Here is a 12,736-nt window from a genome sequence, read left to right on the forward strand (position 1 = left end):
TGCTGGTGACTGGAACAAGACTTCTGCTCCTGCAAATACATACAGTGCTCTTTTTCACCAAAAAAAAAAAAAAGACTTAAATAGTGACAATTTGACAATTTTGAATTGGTTCTCAAAATATTTAGAAAATCGAAACAACAAAACCTTAACCTCTAAATTATTTTATCTTTTTTTTTTTTTTTTAATTTATTTTTTTCTCAAGTGGCTAGCACCACATTACCTAACAGATCTGTTGTGTTGTGCACGTAGGAAAGTTGGGGAAATGCCCATTTCACCCACTCACAGACCACTGGATATCTACATTCCTAGATCAGCTCACTTGTTTTGCTGGAACTCATCAGCAAGCATGAAGGATGCCAGGTAACTTGTGGACACTTAAGCACTGATGTCCTAGGTCTGACAGAAATCTATGTGGTGCACCCATCTCAGAACCATGTGCCACTGCAGCTCATCTTCCATGCTTGAGGTGAGCCACAGTCTGTCCAGGATGTCACGTGTAGGGGGCAACAAATTCTGCTAAGACAACAGCATGGACTTCACCCCAAATTCATCTCCCAAAGTACTACTTCCTTAACAACAGATAGAATGATGCAACCAATTCAGATGCTAGTATCTTTTATATATATATAACTATGAACTTTACCTGAATGTTAGAGCTGTCAAATTGCAATACAATATAATCTGTATTTATGGGCAAGTTAAACAGATATGCCCTTCAATAGTCTCCAAGGAGCAAAGTTGTCCAATGTTTTTTTTGTTTGTTTGTTTGTTTGTTTATTCTTTGTAGACTGTCTTCCCAGCAAAAATCTTCCCAGTAATTCTTCCATACAGGGACTTCAGTTCAACATCATTGTACTACTGTGCTCATTTTCTGGCTCCACTTATACGCAAATACTTTTCCCTGATAAAAAGCTATCAGACCTTAAATTTACATTTCTTTCCTTCCATGTTTTGTACAACTTCAACTCTGATGTTCTTTCATTATAGAACTCTATTAAATGTAAGCGTTGGTCTCCAGAAAACTGCATGACAGCTCTATGTTATTTTTTATAGGTAATATTGTAAAAAGGGAGACTTAAGTAATCAAACATATGGCAACATCCATATTTTATGCAGTAAGATAATTACCTCCTTTAGACAGGAAAAAAAACACCTGTGCATAGTTACTAACTTTTCTGTTTTCAGTCTTTGAGAAATCAGCTTGTAGGAAAGAAAATAAAAAAACAGACCATCAGCCATCACACAATGACTTTTTCTTTCCTGCCATTGAGTCTTACAAGCAGCTATCACTGATTCAATTGGTTTCCAGAGTAGGCTCAAGCCATGAAGTATATGGCAGACCTACCTGTCCCCTGGAAAACTTACTGCACTTCATAAAGATTAACTCCCAAGGGACTTCAGATAGCATGGGGTTAAATCCCTATGAATCCTGGGGAGATGTTTCTACTGTGGCTATAAAAAGCATGCATTGATTCAGTATACATCCAGAAAAATATTCCTAATTTTATTTTTTGTGAAAAGGGAAGGGAGGACAGGACAGGGAAAGGGAAAGGGATAACATATGGCAGGTTAAATGTAGATTGGAATCTAACACTTACTTGTTACTAGTCAGTCCATAAAGTTATATAAACTGATAGAAATCCAACTTCAGTGTTTGCTAGATTGTAAGTAGACCACATTCCAGACTAAACATTATATGATTTTTTGTATTGTTCAAACTACAGTATCAAAACTGAACTAGAATCAGAAAGACTACTAGAGACATTTTGGGTAGTTTCAAGATTCAATAGTAGATTTTAATTCAATGTCTGCTTCTAAAAGTCAAGTTCATAAGACACAATTTCATAAAATTTATCCAAGTTTAACTTGGTTATAAAAGCTGAAATATTGTTTGAATATTTCATAGGTTATTATGGTTCTCCCCTAATGCTGGCCATGCCTGTCCATTACAGACCTAAGTCCCCACAGCCAAAAAATGCCTTTATTTTTTGGGAAGACAAGACAGCCAGTTCATGACTCTGGGGGGCAGTGCCACTCATGCAGACGCTAATGTCACTAATGTTGTTCCAAGCTCCCTGCCAGCCAGCTGCCTGCAACAGAGCAGTCAGTCTGACCTTTGGCCAGGAGAAGGAATGGCTCAATAGCATGAGAAGCTGCCTTATCTAATGGATTAAGCACAGAACCCAAGCCAAATGCCAACTTTGACAAGGACTTGCTCTGTGGGCCTTAGCTGAGTCCGTTAACCTTTCTTAGTTTTCCATCTTTAAAATGGAAATGATAAGTCCTCTTCAGCAGTGTTGCAATGGGCTGATTCCATGAATGTTCAAGGCATTCAGTGCAGTGCCAAAACCTTGCTCAACTCATTTCCACAGAATATTTACAGAAAAATGTGGTAATAATCACAAATAATTTCACTGGATATTTAATTCTAAATGTTACGGTTAATTGAAAATGCCTTTTAAAACCTGAGTTTGCCATTAGTAACCTAAAACTGCTACTTTAATCAGGAAAGAAAAAGGAGTTTTGCAGTACATGATACTGGACTGATGTCTTCAGGCAAAACATACGGAGAAGATTAGGCTAGATTTTATCTACCAGGCAGAAATGTCCATAGATTTCATTACTTTGTGAAGATAATTCAAGTGTATATTGAAGTCTGGTTGCACTAATTGACAGAGCAAATTGACAGAGCAAAAACCATAATTCCAAAGGGCCTTTGAATTTATTCTTTCAATTTTACACGTACAGACTTCCACACCTTTTTGAATTTAACATTTGTATACATCATTCTGACATTTGCTAGCATTTGAGAAACAATTTCAAAGACTATTTTTGCACAAAAGGTATTAAGACATCTTAGTAGAACAGATTTTAGAAAACTCATTTACATTCTGCACATCTAGCCACCTTGGTTTCTTCATTCTACTTTCAAATATTTTAATCAAAATTTCAACATGGAATTTTCCTAAAAGAAAGGCTGAATGCCATACATAAAACTTAACGAAAAAAAAAAAAGAGAGAAAAAAAAACCCTCTCATTTTCTATGCTTAGTCTGGTCTTCAAAGGAGGAAAAACCAAAACCTGAAATGCCTTTGGCTCTAAACCTAAATATCACCGAGCTCTTTGATATATTCCATCTCAAATACCAGGTTCTGAAACCTCAGTAGTCCCCCCAAAATGCAGAAAATTGATTAATAATGAGGTCAGAAATACAAATAAATTAACTTCTAATGAAGACTGGAGACACAGTAATCAAAGTGTTAAAAATTCATTTCATGCACATCTCATTTGCCTCTTAGCTGATATTTATCACATAATTCTGTGAGAAAGTAGAGGCCTAAGATGCTCCAGATAAATGTCTCAATTAATTGTACAGAGGTAGCCCTCTTTGAGCTGAACCAGAGCTGTGAGCTCTTTATTAAAAGCACTATTCTGTAGCCTGTAACCTTGTTCCTTGACTCCTCTCTAGTTTCCAATTTAAACAAGTCCCCATGCGGCCCGCTCTAAAGGGCTTTGTCTCCCTGTCATTGTTAAGAGAGCCGAGGCATCCTGGAAGTGTGAAATCAGACCTCATGAGCTGAACGGTTCCCCAGGGAACGCCGGACCGCGCAGAAGGTCAAAGTCATGGGCTGGACCATCTGAAAGCGTCTGATCGCCGGTCTGTGACACAGCAAGTGGGGTGGGGGTGGGCGAGAAGCAGGCGAGGGGGCTAGAATGGAGCACGTCTTAATTAAAGCCCAAAGACAGCAAAACAAACTGTTTTCTAGGCAGACTGTCACAAGGAGCTCAGATTTTGCTCTGCTAATGAATCTGAGTTGCTAACTATTATTCTTGAAAATAATGGGACTTGCGCTGACGCTGATAAAACCTGTAGCACATCTTTTCCCACCATGCTTCCTTCTCGTCAGTAACAAGGCAGAGTTTTACATTTTATTTCAGGTTATCAGGAAAAAGATGGAAGGATATGCCCCCAAAAAGGAGAGGCGAACACTGTGAAAATAGCAGGCTTCCCCTCAACCCTACTTATATACAACTTGGCAGCAGGAATTTACTTATTGCTTTAACTGACACTATTTCACTTTGGAAAGGTCTATTGCTGTCCAAGCTTCCCATTGCTTGGGTAAACAGAATTTGTATTAATTTCAGAGATCAACTGACATGATGAATCCATCATACCTTACGTTTCACTGCATTATCAGAATATTTCCTCATTTAAAAGACTTCATCATAACCATACAAGCAACTACTCCAGTGCTCTGCAAGCAACCAAACCCTTGAGAAAAGCTGTGTGACTTCCAGAGGTAACAAAAGAGAGCAAAAAAGTGGGGGAGAGGGAAAAATATAAGTTCTTTTAGCTGAATAGAAGAAAATGTAAACTGTGCTGTCAATAATATAATTTCATTTGTTATAGATGTTTGCTTGTTTGGCAAACATCAGGCAATATTAAAATATAAAAGGCAACATTAAAATATAAATATTTTACATGAAAGAATAGCTGCTGTGACCAAAATTTCCAGCAGAACATGATTTTGTACTGGTGACAACCCCAGAGTTTTGTTTTACCAACAGAAAGAACTCTGTGACTGATGTCAAGAGACACCTTAACCAGGGAAGATATCCTGATAAACCAGCCAGCACTCTTCAAGGCCCTGGTCCTGCCAGGTGCCGTGTGTTTCAGCACTCCCTGAAATCAGTGAAATGTTTCAAGCACCCATCAGGAACCTCTCATCTCCTCTGTGGCTCTCACTTTCCCAGGCAAGTCATTTCTGTGAAAGTGGGCAGAGTGAAGAGGAGTCTGACTCCGTGTTTTTCTCAGATATTCTTCTAGTTATGGCACATTCAAACAGCACCCCCTTTTCAGATGGATAGTGACCATTTTCTCACCTGCCTGCAGCTTCACTGAAATTTCGGTCTGCCCTGGCATCTTGTTCAGTGCATGTGTGTGTATCTGGGAGTTGCAAAATGAGGCCTTACCCTTAATTTCTTTTTCTTTCTATTTTTTTTTTTCTCCTCTCTCTCTTTTAAAAATCAGTATTAACCTTAATGATTTGAAATGCAGCGTCCAACACTCGTCTATTAACACAGAAGAAAAAGCTACCTCAACTATCAACAGTTTATTAGGGGCTTAACTGAAGTGACCTACTGTAGTAGTATTCAGCTGAACAAGACTATGGGCTTTCTCTCTGGAAAGGAGGAGAATTGAGGGTTTCATTAAAAAGTAATTTGTGCTTTTTACTCGTTCATTCAACGGGAGTCTCAATTGCTCTTTATTCACACAGAGTTAATACAGTATTACAATGCTTCTCAATGAATGTATGGTAACAAAAGAAAAATTTCACATTTTGAAAGGAAAAAAAATCTTTGTAACTGTGTAGTAAGACTGATGACTACTTAGAAGATTACAGAAATCTTTTTTCCATCTATGCTTATGTTTAATGATGGAATATTATGGATTTTAAAAATCCATTCAGCCCAAACTAATAAATTTTGATTTATTACTGCATATGAAAAGATTCCTGAAAGTGAAATGGGATATGTTCAATAGACAGGAAACAAAGCAAATCAGACAGGTACAATACAGGTGTTTCAGCTACTTTTCAGACTCAGGGAAGGGGAAAAGATTAACTGTGAAAAAAAATGATATATTAGGAAGAGCAAACTACTCCTGGATTTTTATTCACATAAGCAATCCCTAATTGTGCAAGTTATACTACTGATGACAGTGTTCTCTAAACTAACTAGTAAGTATTCTTAGCTGAACTTAGGTGAAGGATCTTTTTTTTTTTTTTTTTGTAATTTTTACAGACAAATTTTTACAGACATGATTTACTAACAATCAACAAATGACTACTTGCAAATATTATTACTTAAAGTTTAATCTGAAATGAATTATCTGTACATGCCCACATAAATTAAATTAATAAGAACCCACTGTCCTCTTTTCAAAATACCAAATACTACTATCCAAAATATGCATGCATTTCTGTTACATCTACACAGCCTTTTTAAAAAGCATATATACTGTACAAATGCTAGTGAGCAAAATACTAAGGACATGAGCAAATTATTGAGTGTTCTTCCCAGTCTTCCTGACTGTCATTCTAAATGCAATGTCTGAAAATTTTTGGTAGCTCTATACATCTTTAATTGAATCAAATGTATTTCCAAAAAATCTGTTCAACCAGCACAAATGACATGTTGATCTGGAAAAGTCGAAGACTGAACGAGGTCAGGGACTGAATTATCCCATTTGCCCCTGAATAACTTAATCTCTCTCTCTGTTCAGACCACATTGGATTATAAGGTCAAAGCAGAGTGAGGAATCTTTAGAAGCATTTCTCCAAGCTCCCCAAAAATAGAATCTGTTATTTTGTGCACCACAAACTGGAAGATCAGTTTCAGCAATTAAATGTTTACTCTGTTACCCTGTCTAAGAAAAAAAAACCACAAAACTGGTACTCATGCTAATTTGAACAAAACCATTAAAAAGAAAGTATCATCCTATACATCTATATCTGCTCTTGTAGTAAAATATTTATGTCCAAATTGCACTCCAACCAGTAATATTAGGGTAGTTTGCCTTTAAAAATAAAATAAAATTATAAAGATGGCTATTTTATGACATAGAACAAGCTCGCTTTGCTCCATTTAACCTTTGCAGTATGAAGGTGATTTTACTTTCAGGACATAACTCGGGTATTTCTGAAGAAATATATTTGGTATGGCTGGGGTACTTTTCCTGTGTTTTGAAGAGAAACAGGTTTAATTATCCAATTATCCTATATAACTTAAAATAGAAAATCGTATATAAAAATTCTTATTTCCCTTTTTAAACAGACAAGCACTGCTTAAAGGAAACTTTACATGTGTTTGAAATATCTGAAACCAAAAGCAGCCTTGCTATGAATCTGGCAGGTGCCAAACAATTATTTTGGTAAAAAATTTAAAGTTCTATCTATGTCTATCATCTTTCATTTCCCTTGTCCGTTGAACTCTGCTTTAATAGATACAAATATATGAAATAATACAAATTAGAAAAAAAAGAAATCTTGAATAAGTATCTCATACAGTACTTTTTGCAGGACCTCTGATGGGGTCAAAATATGTATTTCACCCTTGTCAGAAATAACCTACATAGGACTCCACTAGCATTAGAATGACTTGCTGCCTTGCTTACAAAAGTTTTGTTTGTGTGTCTGAGGATTATTTAATGAGGAGAAGGTGAGACTAAGCAAGCAGGCAATAATATTTTGATAAACTTAACCATCTTTTCATTACTTTTAAAAAGGCCTAGTATTACTATTTACTGTCACAGAAACTAAATGAGTCCTTGCCTGTAACATCAGCTGCCATCAATGCTTCTGCTCGGATGACCTTCACCTGAAGAAATCCCACGTCCTTCATGTTATGGAACATCCTCATTGGACTCTAAAAAACAATAATAAGAAATACAATTCTAGATTGCAAAAAGGACAAAATGAAAGCAATGTTGATAGCCTTTTCCCTCTCCCAAATATGTCAGTGTAATTCTAACATATTCACATTTTTAATTATTATTTTCTGCAAAACATGCAGTTGTTGGTGTTTCTTTCAGTATTTTGCAACTTTAACTTATCAATCAAAAACACAAAGGAAAAATTACAATATAAATGATTAAATATGCTAATTCTACCGACTTAATCCCCCTAATAGCACATAAACAACTCTCCATCACAATTGTAAATTACATCAATGTATTAAGAAAATTAATACAAACATTTCATCTCCCTTAATACTTTTTTGAAATCTGTGCTCACGTTTTCTCTTTGAAGGCTCTAAGAATATTTTGAATAGTGACTTAGGACCAGTATCAATTTCATTGTTCTTGATCATTATATGTAAGCCTGTATGCAGCATACATGCAGCAAATAATATGAGCAAAAACAATCAAAAGGGGATTATAGCAATTTAACACGTGTCACAATAAATACAGGCAATAAAAGATTGAAAAAAAAAAAGAATGAGAAGGTGATTTCAATTACACAGCAAAAAAGGTTTTACTTTTTTCTTTCTTTTTTTTTTTTTTAACCATCAGTTTATGCAGTATATACATATATTAAAAAAGGAAGAAATATTAAAGAGTAGAGTAACAATTGCATTTACGCCTACATAGTTATATAAAGCTGCTTGGAAGCTGCATTCTGTTTTTTCAGATGACAAACTGGGGGTAATGCAGCAGCTAGGCATGGTATGCCAACATTTTTAAGCTCTAACTTTGAACATAATTTAAAAGTTGCAGAACTTCAAATGCTGGTACATCGAATTCAATTTTGATTTTGCAATCAATTAATGGCAAATATGACATTAACATTTAGTTTCTTCATAACCTATGGGAAGAACTCCAAAAGAGGAAACTAAAATTAGATTTTTAAATCCATTTTAAATCATAATCATATGTGGCCTAATTTTGGGTTACTTTTGCAAGTCCTTTTCATAAATGCTAGCAGGTACATTTGCTTCTAAACTTTAACATCTGAAAAACAAACAAACAAACAAACAAACAAAAAAACCACACAAATAGTTCCCATGGCCATTTCTAATATTTTAATTAGGTATGTGAAGGTATGGTAACAGGTGAAACCTTTTTCACTGCTTATTATAATGTCTAGATTTCTAGGATATGCAACCACCAGGTAAACACCAGGTCAAGAATTCTGAAATTTATTATGAAGTCAAAACTGATTATTAAGGACAACCACAATAACGTCACTTATCTGAAAATCACAGGTGCTGCTTAAATGCAATATTAAATGTCGCAAAAATTTGACGTGTAGATAAAATCCATTAAAACATTAGACATATAATATACATCTCCCTCTTTCTGTCAATAAGGCGTTCTAACAGTCCAATCACACTCTGATATTAATTTCAGAAGCCCCAACTATTTATTGTGTACAGTGAAGGTTTGACCTTATTATCCTGAACTGAGGAATCCATTTACGCGCAGTACCACATGCACAACATACTTACAAATATGCATGTATGTCATCATAGGAAAATGGTTGATAATTTTTATTTGTTTTAATAGGTTTATAATGAGAAATAGGGTTTAAAAGTACTGACGGTGAACTTTAATCAGCACACACTCAACCCTCTGCTTGTGTGCTTACATGCAAGCTGAAAGTGGCAGAGGTGGTGGTACAGATAGCAGTGTTATAATTTAAATCCATGCTGGCACCATCGCTCATTTATTTCAATAATGATCAAGGTTTGGAAGCTCCTTATCAGAGCTCGTACTGCAACAGAGATAATTCTGCTCTAATACCATGATGAAAGTGAAAGGACTTACAAACAGGTTTTTCAGGTTTTACGTGTTTCACGATGAATGAAACAAACACATAGCTTCAAAAAGAAAACAAAGCAAAAACAAAACAAAATAAAACACCAAACAAACAGACCTGGACAAAAAACTGCTCCCTTTCCTGAAATGCTATAGATCCTTCCCTCTCCAAATTTCACCCAGCAAATTGCATGTTCTGCAAAAAGGCACTGGAACTGTATTCCATTTTGCTACCTTTGTTAACATCCCACAGAATAATTATTTTTGAACTTTAGTTCCAGCAAGTCAGCTTGTTTAGATTCACTTACTGCATTCCGTGACAGTGGAGACTAGTGAAAATGTATACGGCGCTTCTGCAGAGACTCTGGGAGAAGCAAATGACTTTAATACATTACTTTAAATACATAACTTTAAGTAATGATTTATCAGATTATATTCTGTCTTCTTATTTATGATTATTGTTGAAGGCCTCAAAAACCTATGGTTTCTGAAGACTGAAATTTCCATAGCAGAGGAATCTGTGATTTGCAGTGAATCTTTTCAGCCCTCAATAGATGGGAAAAGATTGAAATGCTCTGGAGATGAGTCCTCTTTATTTTTTTAATGAAAGGCTGTATAATATATTTTCTGTATGGCTGCAGCAGCTGTCAGGGAGAGCATCTCAGTTCAGCTCTATTATGGGAGAAGCAATACCCCATCCTATGGCATCGAGATACACTGAGGGGCCAGTACTGATTGACAGGTTGTCACCATGACGTCTTATTCCATCTCTGTTATGGAGAAAATTAATGTCACACCACCAGCCTTATGACTTGCTGTCATCTTAGAACTGCTCACCTTTTATCAATGCTCTAAATAACATTTCAAGCCCATCGTCTCACGGTGGACAATCTGGTCAAGGGACATTAAATCGGATGACTGTGAAATGTCATAATAAAAATGGAATGCTAACAACTTCTTCTCTAAACTAGCTCCTCTGGTTTTTAAACTGTGACAAGGGGGACCGTAGGTTCAGCACACCCGTTCTGAAAAGGTCATACAATCTCTCTTGGTCTGTACCCATTAATGCGCCCCCCTCCTCACCCCAAAAGGAATTAATCTTTTCAGACAATTGTGGTAAAATAATGGTTCAAACAGTAATGCCTGTTTAATTTGTAAGGCTCTGATGTTCAGCTACAAATGGTTAAATGACAGTAATAGAGTCATTTTCCAAGGCTATTTGATCTGATGGCAAGGTCAGCTCATTAACTGTTTTTGGCTGTGGAAAGGGTGCAAAATACATTTCTCAAATGGAAGCTGGATTTTTTTCAGAACACAAAAAATAAGCTCCAAAATACAGCCCACGAATGGGAAGAGGGCATCTTGGTAACTGCAGAGTCTTTCTGTCTATCAGTTTTGAAGTAGAGATATGAATACCAAAGATAAATCAAACATCACTGAAAATAAACTGAATTTTCTTAATCCTTGCCATCTCCTTCTGCTGCTGTCCACAGGTCATTTAAATTAAAAAATGTAGGATTTTTCAAAAGGTCTATTGATTCCATAATTTTTAAAAACACATAATGAGAAATTGGTACTTCTGCAGTAAGAATATCTTCCAAAGACACAAATACTTTCAAATGCATACATTAATGTAAATACAAGCAAAGACACAAATCCATGAATATTTAAGCAATGGAAATAAATAGATCAATCTTATTCCACATAATTATGCTTTACACTGGGGACTAAATCTCAAAAAATGAGAATTTAGAAAAACTGATTAATAATACACAGTCACAACATGTTGCTATACTGCTTCTAAATTATCAAAACCATCAGTATCACTCAACTCCCATCATACCATCATACACAATAATCCACAGAAATGTGGTATTGTTGCACACGGTAGCTAGAAGTATATCACCTCAAAAACGTATCCACTAGAAATTTATTATATGCATACAGATCCATTCTGACAACCACAGGCTGTCTTGGTGGCTTCCTAAATGTGAAATAATTCTCTTAATTGTAATTATTTTTCAAAGATTTTGCACAATACCTTAGCCCTCAGTTGGTTTAGGAATATTATGTTTAGCCTCACTAAGTCACCTCTATTAAACTGTGTTTATGATAACACTATTGGTGTATGAGTTGTACAAGCATTAGCAGACAGCTGATTCAGGGGAGATAGCCAGAATAAATTTGCTGAAGCACACATCCTGCTAATCTGTTTGAAGAATATTGTACAGCATTAGTACCAGCACTTCACGTTATCTGCACAGACTGATAAGGTACATCTTTATTAAATTCTGTTATTGAAAGGATGTCAGTCATGGAATAGGAATATTTTAAAATCTAAAAAAAATTAAGCGGCTCTTTGTTAGTCAGAGCTTGGTTTAATGGCTGAGTGTCTAGAGAAGCCTTTCTAAACACCTGGCAGCATTGTACAATAAAAGCTTTGTAATTTTAAGTGGAAATAGCTCTTTTTTTTTTTTTTTTTTTTCTCCTTTCTCTGCGCGTAGTGAGACAGTTACTTTTAGTGATTTAGGCATTAACAAATGCTGGAGTAAGAGCTCCCCTCTCTGTTGCTTTGAAAAAATTGCACAGATGCTGTGTAATGTGAGGATGCTGGGAAATGAAAATAATTTGCTTCAGAATATTTTAAAATGGAAATTATGATTGAAACAATTATTCGATGATATAAAATGCTACTTCGGCCTCTAATGTACAGTTAAAAATTTCTTCCTCTTTAGACAAAGCTTAAAAACCCCAGACAACTGGCACTTCAAATCAGTTGGCATAAACACCCACCAGAAACTATGTAGCCACTAACTTCTTAGTTATCTCGCACTTGGTAAAAATGATCTGCAAGGCAAACTTCTTTATGTCACGGGGTCAAATGAAATAGCTGAATTACTAAGGTAAAAAATACCTTACTGTACAAAGAGGATTTGCAGCCTTCTTGATGCTACTTGTTTTAGCTGCAATAATATTAATGACTAGTTTAAATGACTGCTGTAGGCTGAATGTGCTAAGGATGTAAGAGGTATATTTGGACTTTTCTCTCTAATACTTATTATTCATATAAACAACCATTTTGCAAACAGAGGGCAAAAGAGAACTCCATACATATCTCTTCAGTATTTCCTCCCGTTCCTTTGGGTCCTCCAGAGAGTTGACAGAGAGGTCAGAGATAGTGACTGCAGCAGAGGCTGTCAGAGTGACCAGCAACACCAGGTATCCCTCCCCTTCTTCCAGCGGCATCTCCAGCTTGTGAGTTTGCTCTTTACTTAGGGTTGACAGGTCAACCTGGCACCTAGAAACAAAACATTTTTCATCAGCCTGTGGTTTTCTTCATATTAAGCAACAGAATGTTGGCTTAACGGCATTCAGCTGGACGAACAGACAAACACACACAAATCCGTAAGAATTCCT

At 35.9% G+C, this 12,736-nt stretch overlaps 1 protein-coding gene across 9 annotated transcripts in view; it reads right to left on the minus strand.

The window, feature by feature from the left end:
- The window catches only part of MCTP1 (multiple C2 and transmembrane domain containing 1), a 274,785-nt gene that overhangs the window by 108,862 nt on the left and 153,187 nt on the right, over positions 1–12,736 (minus strand). For all 9 annotated transcript variants that reach the window (XM_068667723.1, XM_068667721.1, XM_068667720.1 and 6 more), the window contains 2 exons: positions 12,431–12,617; positions 7,335–7,428 (listed from right to left, as the gene is read on the minus strand). In XM_068667723.1, the coding sequence (XP_068523824.1) occupies positions 7,335–7,428; positions 12,431–12,617 (281 nt within the window). The remainder of the gene's footprint in view (positions 1–7,334; positions 7,429–12,430; positions 12,618–12,736) is intronic.

This window comes from Anas acuta, chromosome Z (genome assembly GCF_963932015.1).
Source record: "Anas acuta chromosome Z, bAnaAcu1.1, whole genome shotgun sequence".
Lineage (NCBI taxonomy): Eukaryota > Metazoa > Chordata > Aves > Anseriformes > Anatidae > Anas > Anas acuta.